Source organism: Nesoenas mayeri (genome assembly GCF_963082525.1).
Source record: "Nesoenas mayeri genome assembly, chromosome: 4".
Lineage (NCBI taxonomy): Eukaryota > Metazoa > Chordata > Aves > Columbiformes > Columbidae > Nesoenas > Nesoenas mayeri.
Genome location: NC_137540.1, coordinates 23,714,813 through 23,727,807, shown reverse-complemented (window position 1 = coordinate 23,727,807; position 12,995 = coordinate 23,714,813). Strand labels below are relative to the sequence as shown.

Here is a 12,995-nt window from a genome sequence, read left to right as displayed (position 1 = left end):
GTGAGGTTAGGGCGGAAGTAGCGGCCCTGGAGGGCAGTATGGCGGCACGGGCTCTGGTGGAGGGGCGGCCATGGCGGAGCCTGGTGCCCGGTGCGTTCCTTTTGCTTTCCTTTCTTTGCTCCTCATTCTGAGTGGGGTAGTTTCTGTGAGGCGGGTGTCCTGGTGGCCGCTAACCGTGTCGCTCTTGCCGTTGCAGCGGTGCTGTGGGAGAGGCCGCGCCGGCTGCAGCACCAGCGGGAGCCCGGCCAGGCTGACCAGGTGAGGCCCCTCCGAGTCCTGGAAGCCCCGGCGATTAGTTACGTGCTGTGTGGCAGAGCCGCAGCCCAGTGCCGGGGGAAGTTACCGGGTGCTGGAGTTAAGGCTTCACTAATCTACGGGCTAATACCTTAACTTGAAATTGCTGTTTTAATTCCTCCAATGTGGAGCAAAACCTCTGACAGTAGTGATTTTCTGTATAGATCTGAGACAAAGACTTAATAGAACACAGGTGGTGTAGTTATTATGTCTGAAGAAATGTGGTGTTATGAGAAAAAAAACTTTTAAACTTTTTTTTTCTATCGTGTCAAGGTTTTGATTGTGGAGTGATAATAAAACTGTGGCAGATGTACTGTTAAGCTCTATTCTCCCACCTCTTCCCTTTCTCCCAGTTCCCACTAAGGACAGGCAGTTCAGTGGGAAAGAAGGACCAACAAAAGAGAGTTGGAAGAATTAAAAATGTTTTACTAATGCTGCTAATAAAAAGAGAGAAAATAATACAAAATATACAAAACCAGTCTTGAAAGTCCTGGTAACTGTTCTGTCAGATGCAGGGCCAGTATCCGAAAGTCCGGGACTGGACTCTGCAGCCAACTGGACCTGGATTCAGTCTGTCACTAGGCCTCAGTTCACAGGGTCCTCTCCTAATGTCGGCCATGTGGAAGAGGGATGAGATCCTCATGATCTCCTAATTTTATATGAAGCATCAAGTGAATGGGATAGTATGCTCAGTCTTTGGTTACCTGTTTCTTGTTGCTCCTCTTGTGAGATGTGCATGCATCCTTATCAGTCCAGCGACCTTGCATACCATTGCTGTGTCTACCAAAACATGTATCTAGCTTTTCAGGAAAATGCAGCTAATAAGAAGGCTTTAGCTGACAGGCAAATTCACTAAAAGAGAATCTGATTTTTAACAAAACCAGGACATATAGCTTCTATCTATGTATGTCAAAATAAATTTTATTCTTTTTTGTTCATATATTACAAGGGTTTGGTGCTGGTTGTGTTTTGAAGCTTACAGGAGCCTTTCAGGGTTCAGGAGATGTTTGAGGAGCTCTTGTTAAAAAGTGTGTGAGCAGACAGAGGATCCCTCAGGACTTTTTCATCAGAACTGCCTTACTACCAGCTTCTCTAGGTGTTGCCTTCTAAGTTAAGTGTCAGCACTGTCTTACATGTTACTTGAATTATAATGTTGTCATTTTTATTAAAAGGTTGTGTAGCTGAGAAGTCCTCTTTTAGATGACTAGGTACCAGAATGTTAGAGAAATAGAGATAAGTTATTGAAAAACTTGAAAGATAAATTAAATAGCTCTTTTGGTTTCAAGGCATGCTTTGTCAAAGCATTCAAAACTCCAAAATTACATATTTTCCTATGAAGCTTAAAAATGTTAATTCTCTAATTTCAGCCTATACAAATGGAGAACCCCTATAAAGAACCTCCTAAAAGATGTGTCCTATGTGGAATAAATGTAGACTACAAGAATGTGCAGGTGAGTTTGTTGAAAATTCCTGTCCTTAGGTGAAAATACCTGGTTTATTGTACTTAAATGTGTGTGGGAAGTCCAGGAGGACTTCAAAAGACTGAAAAAATTAATTTGTATATGTAGGGGTCTAAATCTATGTGTAGATAATGGTCAAATAATGTAGCTGTGATAAGCTGTTCCATTTACTAATCCTATGTGTGGGTGTTACAACTTTGTTATTTAGTAATCGAATCCTCAGTTCTTATTCTGCTGTCATACAGCTTTAATGTTATGGCATGTGAAATACTGTCTAATGCCAGGCTGTACTTGTCTCATCTCTAAGGAGAATTAAGTTTTGTAAAAGCAGATCAAATAATCAAAAATAGAATGCAAGTAGTAAAATAAACTGAAGCTGTCTGGGAAGAGTTCTTCATCTGACTTTGGCTTTCTCTGTTTTAAATAGCTACTGTCCCAGTTTGTTTCTCCATATACTGGTTGCATTTATGGCAGGCATATAACAGGTATGTGAAGTATTCAGTTAAATAATTTACCAGTTTTAATGTTCTTCTGAGTCTGAATAACTGTCTATGTTATCTTTCCAAAAGTAACTACAAGCAACTGTACATGTTTTCTAACAGTATTCCTCTGACTTGGTAGCCTTCATCAAGGAATGAAAATAGCCCTTAATGATATGCTTTTTTGTATTTAACAGTATAAGCACATGTATTTTTTCTAGGGAGGCTTAAACAAAGCTAGATGGAATTGTCAGTAATATCACCTTTGACCTTTTATTGAAGGGTTTTGTTATTGTCGATTTTAAAGACTGAAAATGGCTTGTTTCTTTAGGCTTGTGCAACAAGAAGCAGAAGGAAATTTCAAAAGCGATTAAAAGAGCTCATGTATTGGGTAAGTGCGATTATACTTTTTGAGTTGTGTAAGTCAAACCTAATTTTTATTTAAAAAAACCTCTGTCTTGTATTTTTACAGGATTTATGCCAGTTATGTTTAAGAACCCATCATTTCTCACAGACCCCAAGATATGTAATATCAAATATCCGGAGTAATGTACTGTAAAGAAGAAAACAATAAAACTACTTTTCACACTTATATACTTGTTGACTGGTAATGTGGTTGGCCAGCATAATGCATTGCTGACTGAAGGGTGGGTGTCAGTTCCTTTTTTATGAAGTGTCAAGTTTCTAAAATTGTCTGAAGGACACTTGAAAGAGAAGAGCAATAATAGAATTTGGCAACTGTATGGAACACCTCTGCTCAAACATCTTGCTGAACTTCAGGTGGCTGTTGTTTCACTTGCTGCGTTGGAAGGGGGAAAAGTAGTACTGGGTAGTGAAGGATAAATAATTTAAGTTGTGGGAATTTCTGTAGACAGCTGGTTTTGTGAAGCATGTTGCCTGTGTTCTTTAGATGCTCCCTGCCTCAGCTACTGCTGTGAGAAGGCAGGTACTGCTGATTCAACAGCAGCTTGAGGTTGCATTATTTGGAGGCAGTATGTGATGTGGTTATATGACCACTAATATCCCACTAATGTAGTCAGTAAACTCTGAGAGAGATTTAGGTCTGGAAGGCAAAATGAGGGAATGTCGTTTGGACTTGTCTCTATGTCAAACAGGATTCATGCAATGGAGAGAAACTTGTTTTTTTTTTTTGCTAAAATGCATTATGTTGTTTTCATCCCTGCAGTGTTATAAATTGATGTCACTTGAAGATGTTGGCAGTAGCTTTGGGTGCAAAGTCATCTAGATGAATCACTAAGAGTTCAGAAAGTAGGGGAGTGTGGGTATTTGTTTGTGTCTCTCTCCTTTTCCAGCACATCCTCATCTGTTTCAGTGCCACTCAGCGTAAGCTTCCTTTCCTGATCACTGTCCTCTTGATCTCGAAGTAATTTTTGATGAAGTGATCTGGATTTCTTGAATAACTTTGATCCTGTCGTGGTCCCTCTGACTTTACGCTTTGTTAAGTGTCTTGTTTCAGCTTCAGTGAAGTCTCTTTCCTCTACCATGAGAGTCAGTTTGTCCATGATGTTAATATTATGGTCAATGTTACAGCAATTCTTGGATATCTGTTGGCCTTTGAAGGAAACAATGCATGTCTGAAGTCCAGAATTGGGGAAAAATGTTTGCAGTGCCTGACAGAGGAAGACATTCTCCTTTGGCTCTCCCGCGTGGTCTCTATCCTCTCCTGGATGGGGAAAAAAAAAAAAAAGTTGCAGTTCCTCTTGTGCTCTTATGCCACTACTGTTCCAGTTGCCTCAAGCTCAGTGTTTTGTGCTTTTCCCTGTTGAATCAACTTTGGAAGTCTTACCAAGACTGGCAGTGCATTTTTTTTAACTTACCTGAACAACACTGTTGCTTTTTTCTCTTTATCTCCTCTTTTAATTCTCTCACCTCTGATAAGAGTTTCTCTACAGATCGTTCGCTGACTTCTACTGTAGAGCATATTTTCTGCAAGGAAAAGAGCATTTGATGGAATTAACAGTATTCACAGAAGCTGACTTTAACCTTGTTTCAAAATCCTTAAAGGTATTCACAATTTTAAAAGCTGGACACAAACTACTAAAAAGCATAAGTAAAGAGTTGAGGTGGATTTTAGAGAACTTGAACCTTGCGTTGAATGAGGTGCAAGATGTTTTCTTTCCCATCTAAGCAAAGGAGCTCTAACAAACTACAGATAGTACTCCTTCAAAATGTTTCTCTCCTGAGAATTTTATCAGTGGACTTTATTTATCAGTATATTTTTGATCAAATGGAAGTTTAAGACTTAAACTTTGAGAACTTGGTGTACTAACAGTAAATGGAACTCCCTCATCTCACAATATGTCATTCCTAGACAAAGGTTTTTCCTCATTTAGTGCAAGACATATATACCTTTTGCTTGACTTGGTTTTGTGGTACTGCAGAAAGTAACTGTATCGACAGGTATACTGGACTTACCTTCAATTCCTCTTGCAAGGTGGCATACATCTCATTTATCTTATGAACCTCTTGTAAGGATCCATCCTCGTGAAAGAATTCTGACCTGTGGACAAAGAATCCTAACTGTAATTGCAAATTAATGATCTCAGTGCTTACTTAGGAGGAACTATAATGAGGAAGCATTTTGAGCTTCAATGGTAGGTGCCTATGGTCAGAGAGACAGCTGCTCTCATTGTAAAGTATGGGACTGAACTAAATTCAAAGTACCTTGGAAAGGGGAATATTTGCAAGAAACAGGTAAACAAGTGAACAATGTATGGCTGTAGCACTTGTGAAAGCATTTTAAAAAGAGTATTTTATAGAAAGGTAATTATATGTATCTTAAAGCTACAGCTATTGGTAAATATGACATATATTGTACCTGTGTTGTCTTACTGCTCTCACAAAGCCAGAAGATACACAGGAACCAGACACGGTTCTGTAACCTTGCTGTTCGGCCATACCCAGGTTGGTAACCACCAAAGGAACTTTCTGGAAAAGACTTAAAAAGCAGAAGTATGAACACATGATTTATTTACATCCAAAGGCCTCTCTTTGATAGTTAAAGGTTCTTGACCATTAAGTATCCCAGATGGAGGTTTCCAGTGTCTTAGTTCTTGCTAAATGTATTGCATCACACAGCAACGACTACTTATGGCTTTAGGCAAACTGCGGTAGCAGCAAGACTCTGAGCAATGCCTGTAGTTTTCCCTTTTCTAGGTATTAGTCACCATAAAGCAATACTTGCTTGTTAAGCCTAGCCTATGAGCAGCCTGTCTCTGAAGATAAAGTTACTACCAGTTTAAATATTTCCATATGTGAAGATGAGCACCATGCATAGTTGAAGTCCTATATAAAAAACCCCAAACTAATTGAGAACAGTTTATGTGCATAAATGAACAGAGTGCGTCTGCCTGTTGACACTGGCTCTACAGATGGTTATAAATACAAATCCCGGAACAGAACTCCAGGGTAAAATCTCAATGGGGCTCTATTAATATATAGAACAGTCTTACTTAATGTGCAAGTTTTGAGGGCAAAATAAACAGTGTTAACAATAAATCCATTGCAACAAAGAAAAAAATTGTTCCAAGCTATAGCAGATTCTGTGCAGCTGCTTTATTAAAACTAGAGAAGAACCCAATTACCCTTCTTGCGGCCGATGTAAGGCATGTTCCAGTCTGTAAGTAGAACAACTTTCTGTCATCACGCTAGAGGTTAATAGAAGGAATACAAGGCCCTGATTTGATAGGTGTGACTGTAAATTCTTATGAAGAAGTCTCTCCCGGAATGTCATGGTCTGGTCTGTGTTGCGTCTGATTTTGTACCATCCTATTACACTCTGCAGGCAGAAGAAAAGTTAAGTGTTGAATTGTGCTCTGTGTCATACTGAAGCAAGCTGGAGGATTCAGTGCAAAGTTATGGATCTGAATTGTTCAGGGATGTGTATGTATTCAAATAGTTAACTTGAAACCCTTCAAACATCCAAGTCCAATTCCAGTATGACAAGTTCTCGTTCCTTCCAAACCATCTGTTGAACTGGCCTGTTACCTGAGCTTGTGCTCAGATAACTGTGAAAACCAGGCTCTGTTATTTTGCTGTTTCTCTTTCCAGCTTCTACTTTTGTGAAACTTTCTTCTATGGACAAGACTGTAAATCTTTCTGGTCAGGTGGTGTTTAAGCACTTGAGTGAGCTGAGCTCAACTGAACAGTAGAATTCCTTGTGGATATTTGAACTATTCACTGGAGAAATGAATAAGAAAAAAATTAAGTTGTGACAAAGTTGGGCAAACTCTAGTTGAAACCTAAATGGATGCTCTTCTTTCAGGGGGAAAATATGATGCAGCTGCTCTGACCAGCAGTGTGAGGGACTAGATACAAGATTTAAAAAAAAAAAAAAAAAAAAAAAAAAAAATTGGTCGAAAGCTTGATACAAGAGATACCCAGAATAGCCCCCAAAAATCTGAGCAAGTACCTTGGTATGGTTTAGGTTTAGGTTTGAAAATTAATTACCTTCTTACAGCCTGACAGTATTTTCTTCAAGGCACGTTCATTCAGTTCTCCTGCAGAATTATAAAAGCTAGAAGAAATTCAGGACAATTAGAGGGGAAAATAAAAAAAGCTACTGTAAAAATTATTTCCTAGTGGTCTGGCAATCATGTCACTTTGTGCTTACCAGGGGGAGAAAAAAACTATTAGAGAGATGCTGACACAGCTTCTGTGCTAGAACAGAGCAGTTAATTTCATTACTCAGAGATATGTAGGTGTTCTTGTACAGCCCTGATGCTGTTCTGGCATCAATGCTACTGGGATACAAGTTACAGGTAGCATCTATGTTCTCTCAACTACAAAACAGTAAAATACCTTCCATTTCCTATTAAATGTCCTTCTAACAACATTTGGATTTATTAATTTTCATAAAAACTTGAGAGGGAAGTTGTTGTGATTCTCCTCTTATAGGAATATAAACCTGCACAGCTGTGTTGCTGTGATGGAACTCTAAATACTAGCCCTTGAAACTACTCCTGCTGTGGGGCTAACAAGTATTTCTTTTTCAGACCCCCTTGGAAGCCTATGGCTGCTGCTACTTGTTTATTTTTTGAGGGTGAGGAGTTAGGATACATACTTTTAGGAAAGCAATGCTTTTTTTTTCAGTATGTTGACATTATTCTGTAGTTTATATGGTGTCATTGCTCACTAGAAGGTGCAGCATGCCATATCTCTATTTTTATATGCATAGACAAACAAAAAAGACAAGAAGAAACAAAATAGGAATAAGAAAAGGCACTTTGCATCTGTAGTTCCAAGGGGTTGATACTGCATCTGTAGTTACAGCTGGGTGATCTCCTCAGTAACGTAATAAGTTTAACTCTATGAGAGTTCAAGTTAGGGTTAATTTTAACTTTTTCATATCTGCTTAAGATTCTTACCTGAACAATTGGTAGCATGGAATATGCTTCTGTATATCTGTAAAGACAAGGCAATATTACTCTGGGTTCATCAGTTCAAGATGTATATTATTCTGTATGCTACAATCAGAAACTGGTTGAAAAATCACTAAAGAATTCCATATAATTTATTAAAACAAATGTATTAACATTTAAGTAAGGTTAAGAAATATTTTTTTAAAAATATTCTAATTCATTTTTCAAATATAAAGAAGACTACTTCTATAAATGGTGTTTTTATAATTGTTTTGTCAAATGAAAAAAATCAGATCAGGCACTTCATTTTTTCCCTCCCTTCTGTTGAGTACAGAAGTAGTATGTAATATGAAAGACTTCACTTGAGTTACTTTGCAGCAAGGCATGGATGCTATTAACGAGAAATATGAGGCTGGAGAACAGAAAACTACACAGCATGTGACAAGAACTGGAAGACTGACTACCAGAAAAAAAAAATAGTCAGTGATCAGGCATTCTAAATCCTTTTCTTTACCTAAATTCTCCCCTACTTTCATTTTCACAAGTTAACCAAAACCCCCAAACTTTGGAGCAACTGACTCTGCCTATGAGAATGTGATGACCAGACTGGATAACTTGATCAATACCACTGCAAAAAGTTTCCCCACATTTTTGGTTCATCTGTGAGACTCAGTGGAAGAAAGTGTTACACCTTAATTGTATGCTAGAGTAAAACTAGAAAATGGGATACAAATTCTCTCTACCATAGTTTCAGGAAGATTGGAAAGAAGTCACATATTGTTTTACTTTGTTCTCTTTCTTTAACTGCATTTTGAAAGAATGGACTTAACTGTGTGTACGTAAATGTATGCATACATATGTTTTTGTATAAGAGACAGTATAAAAGGCACATCCACTTCAATCCCATGAAGACTGTAAAGAAACATGCATCTGCTCAATGAAATACCTAAATAGTTTGCAGCCTTCACATGCAGTATTCTAAAAGCTGCCAATTAGGTAATAGATGCTAACACATTAAAGTTCACATCACTGAAAGATGCCATGTTTAGGCAAGGCAACTAGTCCAGGAGAGTTTGTGACATGGCCAAGACAAAGGAGTCTAGGCCCTAAATTACCTTTAATGTGACAAGGTATTTGGCAAAGAGGAGCTATTCAAGGAACAAAGAACTAGTATTAACTAGTATTTGTTAAATTATTTTGTCTTCTACACGTGGTGGTGTGTTGTTTTTTTTTTAGCACTTTTAATTGCTAAAACTTTCCAGGTATTTTTTATGTCAAGGTGGGCCCCAGGATCCAGCAGCTTTGGTCTTGATCTACCCTGGCTGCCCTTATTCCAAGCTGTAAGCAGTTGTGTATCATCCGAAACAAAGCACGGTGTTAAAAATGTGGACAGACTAACCGATTGTATAAACAACTTCAACGTCATCCATTTGTGAGTCTGTAATGCTGTTCTTGGCTTCACCTTTCACATCTCCGAGAAGAAAACCTTCCTTTATGGGGAGAGAGAGACGGGGGGAAAAGGTGACAAAGTAGAACTGAACAGGATTTTCTGGCTAATATTAACAAGGTAAACACTGTTCAGGAGAGAAAAAGATGTAAAAATGAACTTTTTTTTTTTTTAAACAGAGTAGGTTGCAATTAATTTTTCAGTTTCTGTTCCTCGTGTTTTTATTCAGAAGTGAGCAGCCTGTGGCCGCACAGGTCCTGTCCACATCCCAGGCCTGACCAGCATCTCCGTCTGTCTGTGGCAGCTGCCACACCGGGCGCTCTGTCACCCACACCTCGTCATTTTTAAACAGAAACCCCAGCACGGGCAGCCCCCCTCCCGTTGCAGCGGGGTGCGGTGTGGGGCCACACCGCCAGACCCAGCCCCTGGGGTCCTCCCCGGGAGCGGGGCCTGCGGCGGCGGCAGCGCTCCCGCCACACCGGGCCGGGGGAGGCCCCGGCGGCGCCTCCGCCATGGCGGCCAGCGCTCCCTCCCCTCCCGCCCCCTCCCCTCCCGCCCCTCTCGGCGGCGGGGCCCGGGGCACCCACCGTGTCCGAGTCGGTGCTGAGGTGCTGGAAGGCGAGGGCGCCGAAGACGAAGCCCGAGAGCAGGGCCGAGGTGCTCTCGCCCTCCATGCCCTCCGCAATGGCGGCGGCGGCGGGAGCCCCCAGCGGCAGCCAGCGGCAGGGCGGGCAGTTTTACTGCAAAACCAGCCCTTTCGCTTTGCCTTAAACTGCCCTTCTTAAGTCTGAATTCCTGCTTACTTTTTGCCCTTCAGTTGAGACTGATGCTGCGATTTACGAGGGCTGTTCAGGGCCCCCGCACCTCACAGGTGGGTTCTGGAGGAAAGGAGTGGAGATGGAGCAGCAAGGTCTTGTTCCTCAGCACGGTGTGGTGTCCTGGCCTCAGTGATTGATGCCTGTCAGTCACCATCCTGCAAGCTGCTGGGCCTGATGTGGCTCCAGGCCAAAATTCGGGATCTGTGCTTCTGGAAGTGCCTCATTAATCGGTATTAAGAGCTTTGGTAAAGCATCAAAACAGCGTTTGAACCGAGCTACCTGGCTCCCATCACCCAGCCGGTGGTGTGCGTGGAGCGGGCTGTGGTTGTGCCGCTGCAGCGGGAGCATTCTGTCACGCCAGCCACCAATATGAAAAGGTGTAGTGCTGGCTGAGCTCCTCTCTGTAAAGAGATTATACCTTTTGGAACAGGACATGCAGCTCTGAGGATGTGTGGAGGTGCACCGTGCTGTTGAGGATTGTGTTGAGACTCTTCTGAGTTAATAACTTAATAAATTCTAATAAGGAAGTAATGTCAATGCTAAACAATGATCTGACAGCAGTTAGTTGTAGAATGCCACTCCTTCGCAGGGCATGGACTGAGTGTGGAGAACACTTTTTCTTTTTTTCAATAATCACATTTTACCTCTTCTTAATACTTCTAGTAACATATTTGCTCACATTCCAGCAGGTGTTCCTGGCCATACCAGCCATGAGAAAACTCTAGAAATAAAAATGAGGAAGGGTGAGGTAAAAGTGACACCATTCTTTGAAACATGTTCAGAGATCCAGTCTAAAGGCCGCTGGAGGTTTCCCCCTTCAGGAGAGCAAACGTTTGATTTCATCCCTCACCAGGACTATAGGTAAGCATATTCTTAGCTTTAGACATTCATTTCCTGACTCTTGAAATAGGATGCATTCTCCTCTGGTCTTTCAAGAGATGTTTCCATTAATTTGGGATATATTTACATTTAATTAAAATTCCTCAAGTATAATTTAACATATCTGCAAATGGTGGCAATATTTAGAAGAGATAAGTTGTTGGGATTCTTACTTGTTCTCACAGTAGACAGAGGGACCAGGTAAAACTTTTATTTGTCAACACATTCATAAATCATCTAGATCTCTGAACAGGGGGGCGACAAGTCTACAGGTGATACAGAATGATTGTCAGGATTAATGGGGAAGAGCTAGTCTCCATTTCTTGCAATATAGGCCACGTGGCATTAAACAAACGGGCAATAAATTCAAGAGAAGTACAGTGATGCATTGTAACAAATGACTCTGTTATGGACCATGTTGCCATAGTGAGGCAACAAGATATGACCAGCTTGGATAGCTGTTTGTGGAGAAAACAGTGAAAGCAGACATAAATGCTGACAGTTTTCAGAAATTGCCTCAAAGGGCTCTGTACTGTGATTGCAGTCACTCCTAAGCCAGAAACATGAGAGGATTTTATGCATTTAATCAATGCAACTAATGTTGGGCATTGACAAATTATTCTATTGTGTTCTGCATCAATACGCAAACCATATACAAGTGTATATTGAAAATAAATGAGATATGTACTGGCAGTCACATGATGCCTACACATCTGAGGCCATCTATACATTGCTGAGACAAATGTAGTCAAAACATGTAGTGGGACTCCACGCTTTTGGAATACAAAGGTGTAAGCCTGTTGTAAGCTACAGGATATGATAAATAAGGTTCTGTAATTGTTGCATTTGTCTTGTGTGGAAACAGTGATGCTTGTGTGATCACAGCTGTGTTACTGTGATGCAATATGTAAACATACTTCTTCAATGTTTTCATAACTCAACTGTTGGCCAGAGATAAACTATAAATAACAAAATCTGACTGCAGTCAACTATAAACACAGATGTCTTTCGTGGTGTAGATGGGATCCATGCAGACCTAAAGGGGAGCAGACATAGATCAGTGAGAGTATGAGTGGACATTTGCAGTTCAGTGTGTGAAGACAGTGTGGTTTCCGTAAATAAATATTCCACCTGACGCTGCTTACCGTGCAGTAGGTTATCTTTAAGGTTATTCTGGTCTTTTGGAGCATTTTTCACAAGTGAGGCATGAACCTCAGTTTTGATAAAAATTGAAACAAAATTACAAGAGATTATTTCCCCCTTGAGTAGCAATCAGGTGAGGAGTTTGTTTAATGTGAGGTTGAAACATTGAGAAGATATAAGCAGAGACCAAAGGACCTTTTTTTTGTTATAGCTGGTAAAACTTTAATTGAAAAAGAGGTTTTCTTAATAGTTTTCATGTGTGAGTGCACACGTAAGGATTACTGGAGTGCAGAATACTGTGGTCAGCCCTGTTTGAAAAACTTTCTTACCCTGCTAAACTTAATCCTGGTACCCCCAAATGTGTTACGAGATGTAGGGAAATCAGCCTAGGTTTGCTTTCTTGACTTTGTGTCATTAAAGGACTTTTCTGAGTAGATGAGTCTGCTTTTCTATCTTTGTAGCGTGGCAAAACTTGCATAGAAACACCAAGGAGTGCTACAATTGGAGCCAGAGGAACCATTTCAGAAATAGTAACACCTTCCTGTGTCTGATGACAATGCTAGGGTATACTAGATGTAAGCAGCTTGTGGTGAGGCAGGCAAGAAATAGTGGGTAATGGTGTGTCTGGCAGCAGCAGTGTAATGGGAGAGTGAGGGAACTGAGGTCGCCATTGACAGAAATGGCAATGGGAAGGCAGAAACAAAAAACAAACCAGTGAGGTTTTGCAGAAGACACAAAAGGCTCAGAAAGTTCAACAAGGGGAGAGAAGGTAAGGCAACTAATAATGAACAGGAGATGCAAAAGTTAGATTGCTGAAGAAGAGGTGAAACAGCTACAAAGATCTGAGGGATGGCAAATCAGCAGCAAATCTGGAGATACAAAAGCTACTTGACTCATTGTGTGGCACAAGAAGAATGGCGTCGTATCGCACGAGCTTGTAACATGTCAAGAGCCTGCTGCTTGGTGCCAGGACGCCTGGTATAAACTGGAGGACTTAGTGGTGGTGCAGCCCACTTATATCTGTCCTTCTCTTATTGACTGGAGAGTATTTGGTGCACTTTGTACAGAGCATCTTTGGATCTGCTTTCTCTTCT

At 40.7% G+C, this 12,995-nt stretch overlaps 2 protein-coding genes across 3 annotated transcripts; one reads left to right on the top strand and one right to left on the bottom strand.

Moving 5' to 3' along the window:
• The first annotated feature begins 1 nt into the window (after position 1).
• Positions 2-2,825, top strand: MRPS18C (mitochondrial ribosomal protein S18C). 2 transcript variants are annotated; one of them, XM_080343356.1, is made up of 6 exons: positions 2-90; positions 197-258; positions 1,662-1,745; positions 2,182-2,239; positions 2,565-2,624; positions 2,706-2,825. In XM_080343356.1, exons 1-6 carry the CDS (start codon positions 39-41, stop codon positions 2,780-2,782), a joined length of 393 nt encoding a protein of 130 aa, XP_080199482.1. In that variant the 5' UTR covers positions 2-38; the 3' UTR covers positions 2,783-2,825. The 2 variants fall into 2 exon arrangements, with proteins under 2 accessions (XP_080199482.1, XP_080199483.1); XM_080343357.1 differs by having other exon boundaries at positions 2,718-2,822.
• Positions 2,826-3,122: 297 nt separating this feature from the next.
• Positions 3,123-9,759, bottom strand: ABRAXAS1 (abraxas 1, BRCA1 A complex subunit). The gene is made up of 9 exons (XM_080343106.1): positions 9,649-9,759; positions 9,014-9,104; positions 7,621-7,657; positions 6,704-6,770; positions 5,839-6,032; positions 5,073-5,192; positions 4,670-4,754; positions 4,072-4,180; positions 3,123-3,917 (listed from the first exon to the last, which is right to left on the bottom strand). The coding sequence occupies exons 1-9, from the start codon at positions 9,733-9,735 to the stop codon at positions 3,496-3,498; spliced, it is 1,212 nt and encodes a 403-aa protein (XP_080199232.1). The 5' UTR covers positions 9,736-9,759; the 3' UTR covers positions 3,123-3,495.
• Positions 9,760-12,995: the final 3,236 nt, after the last annotated feature.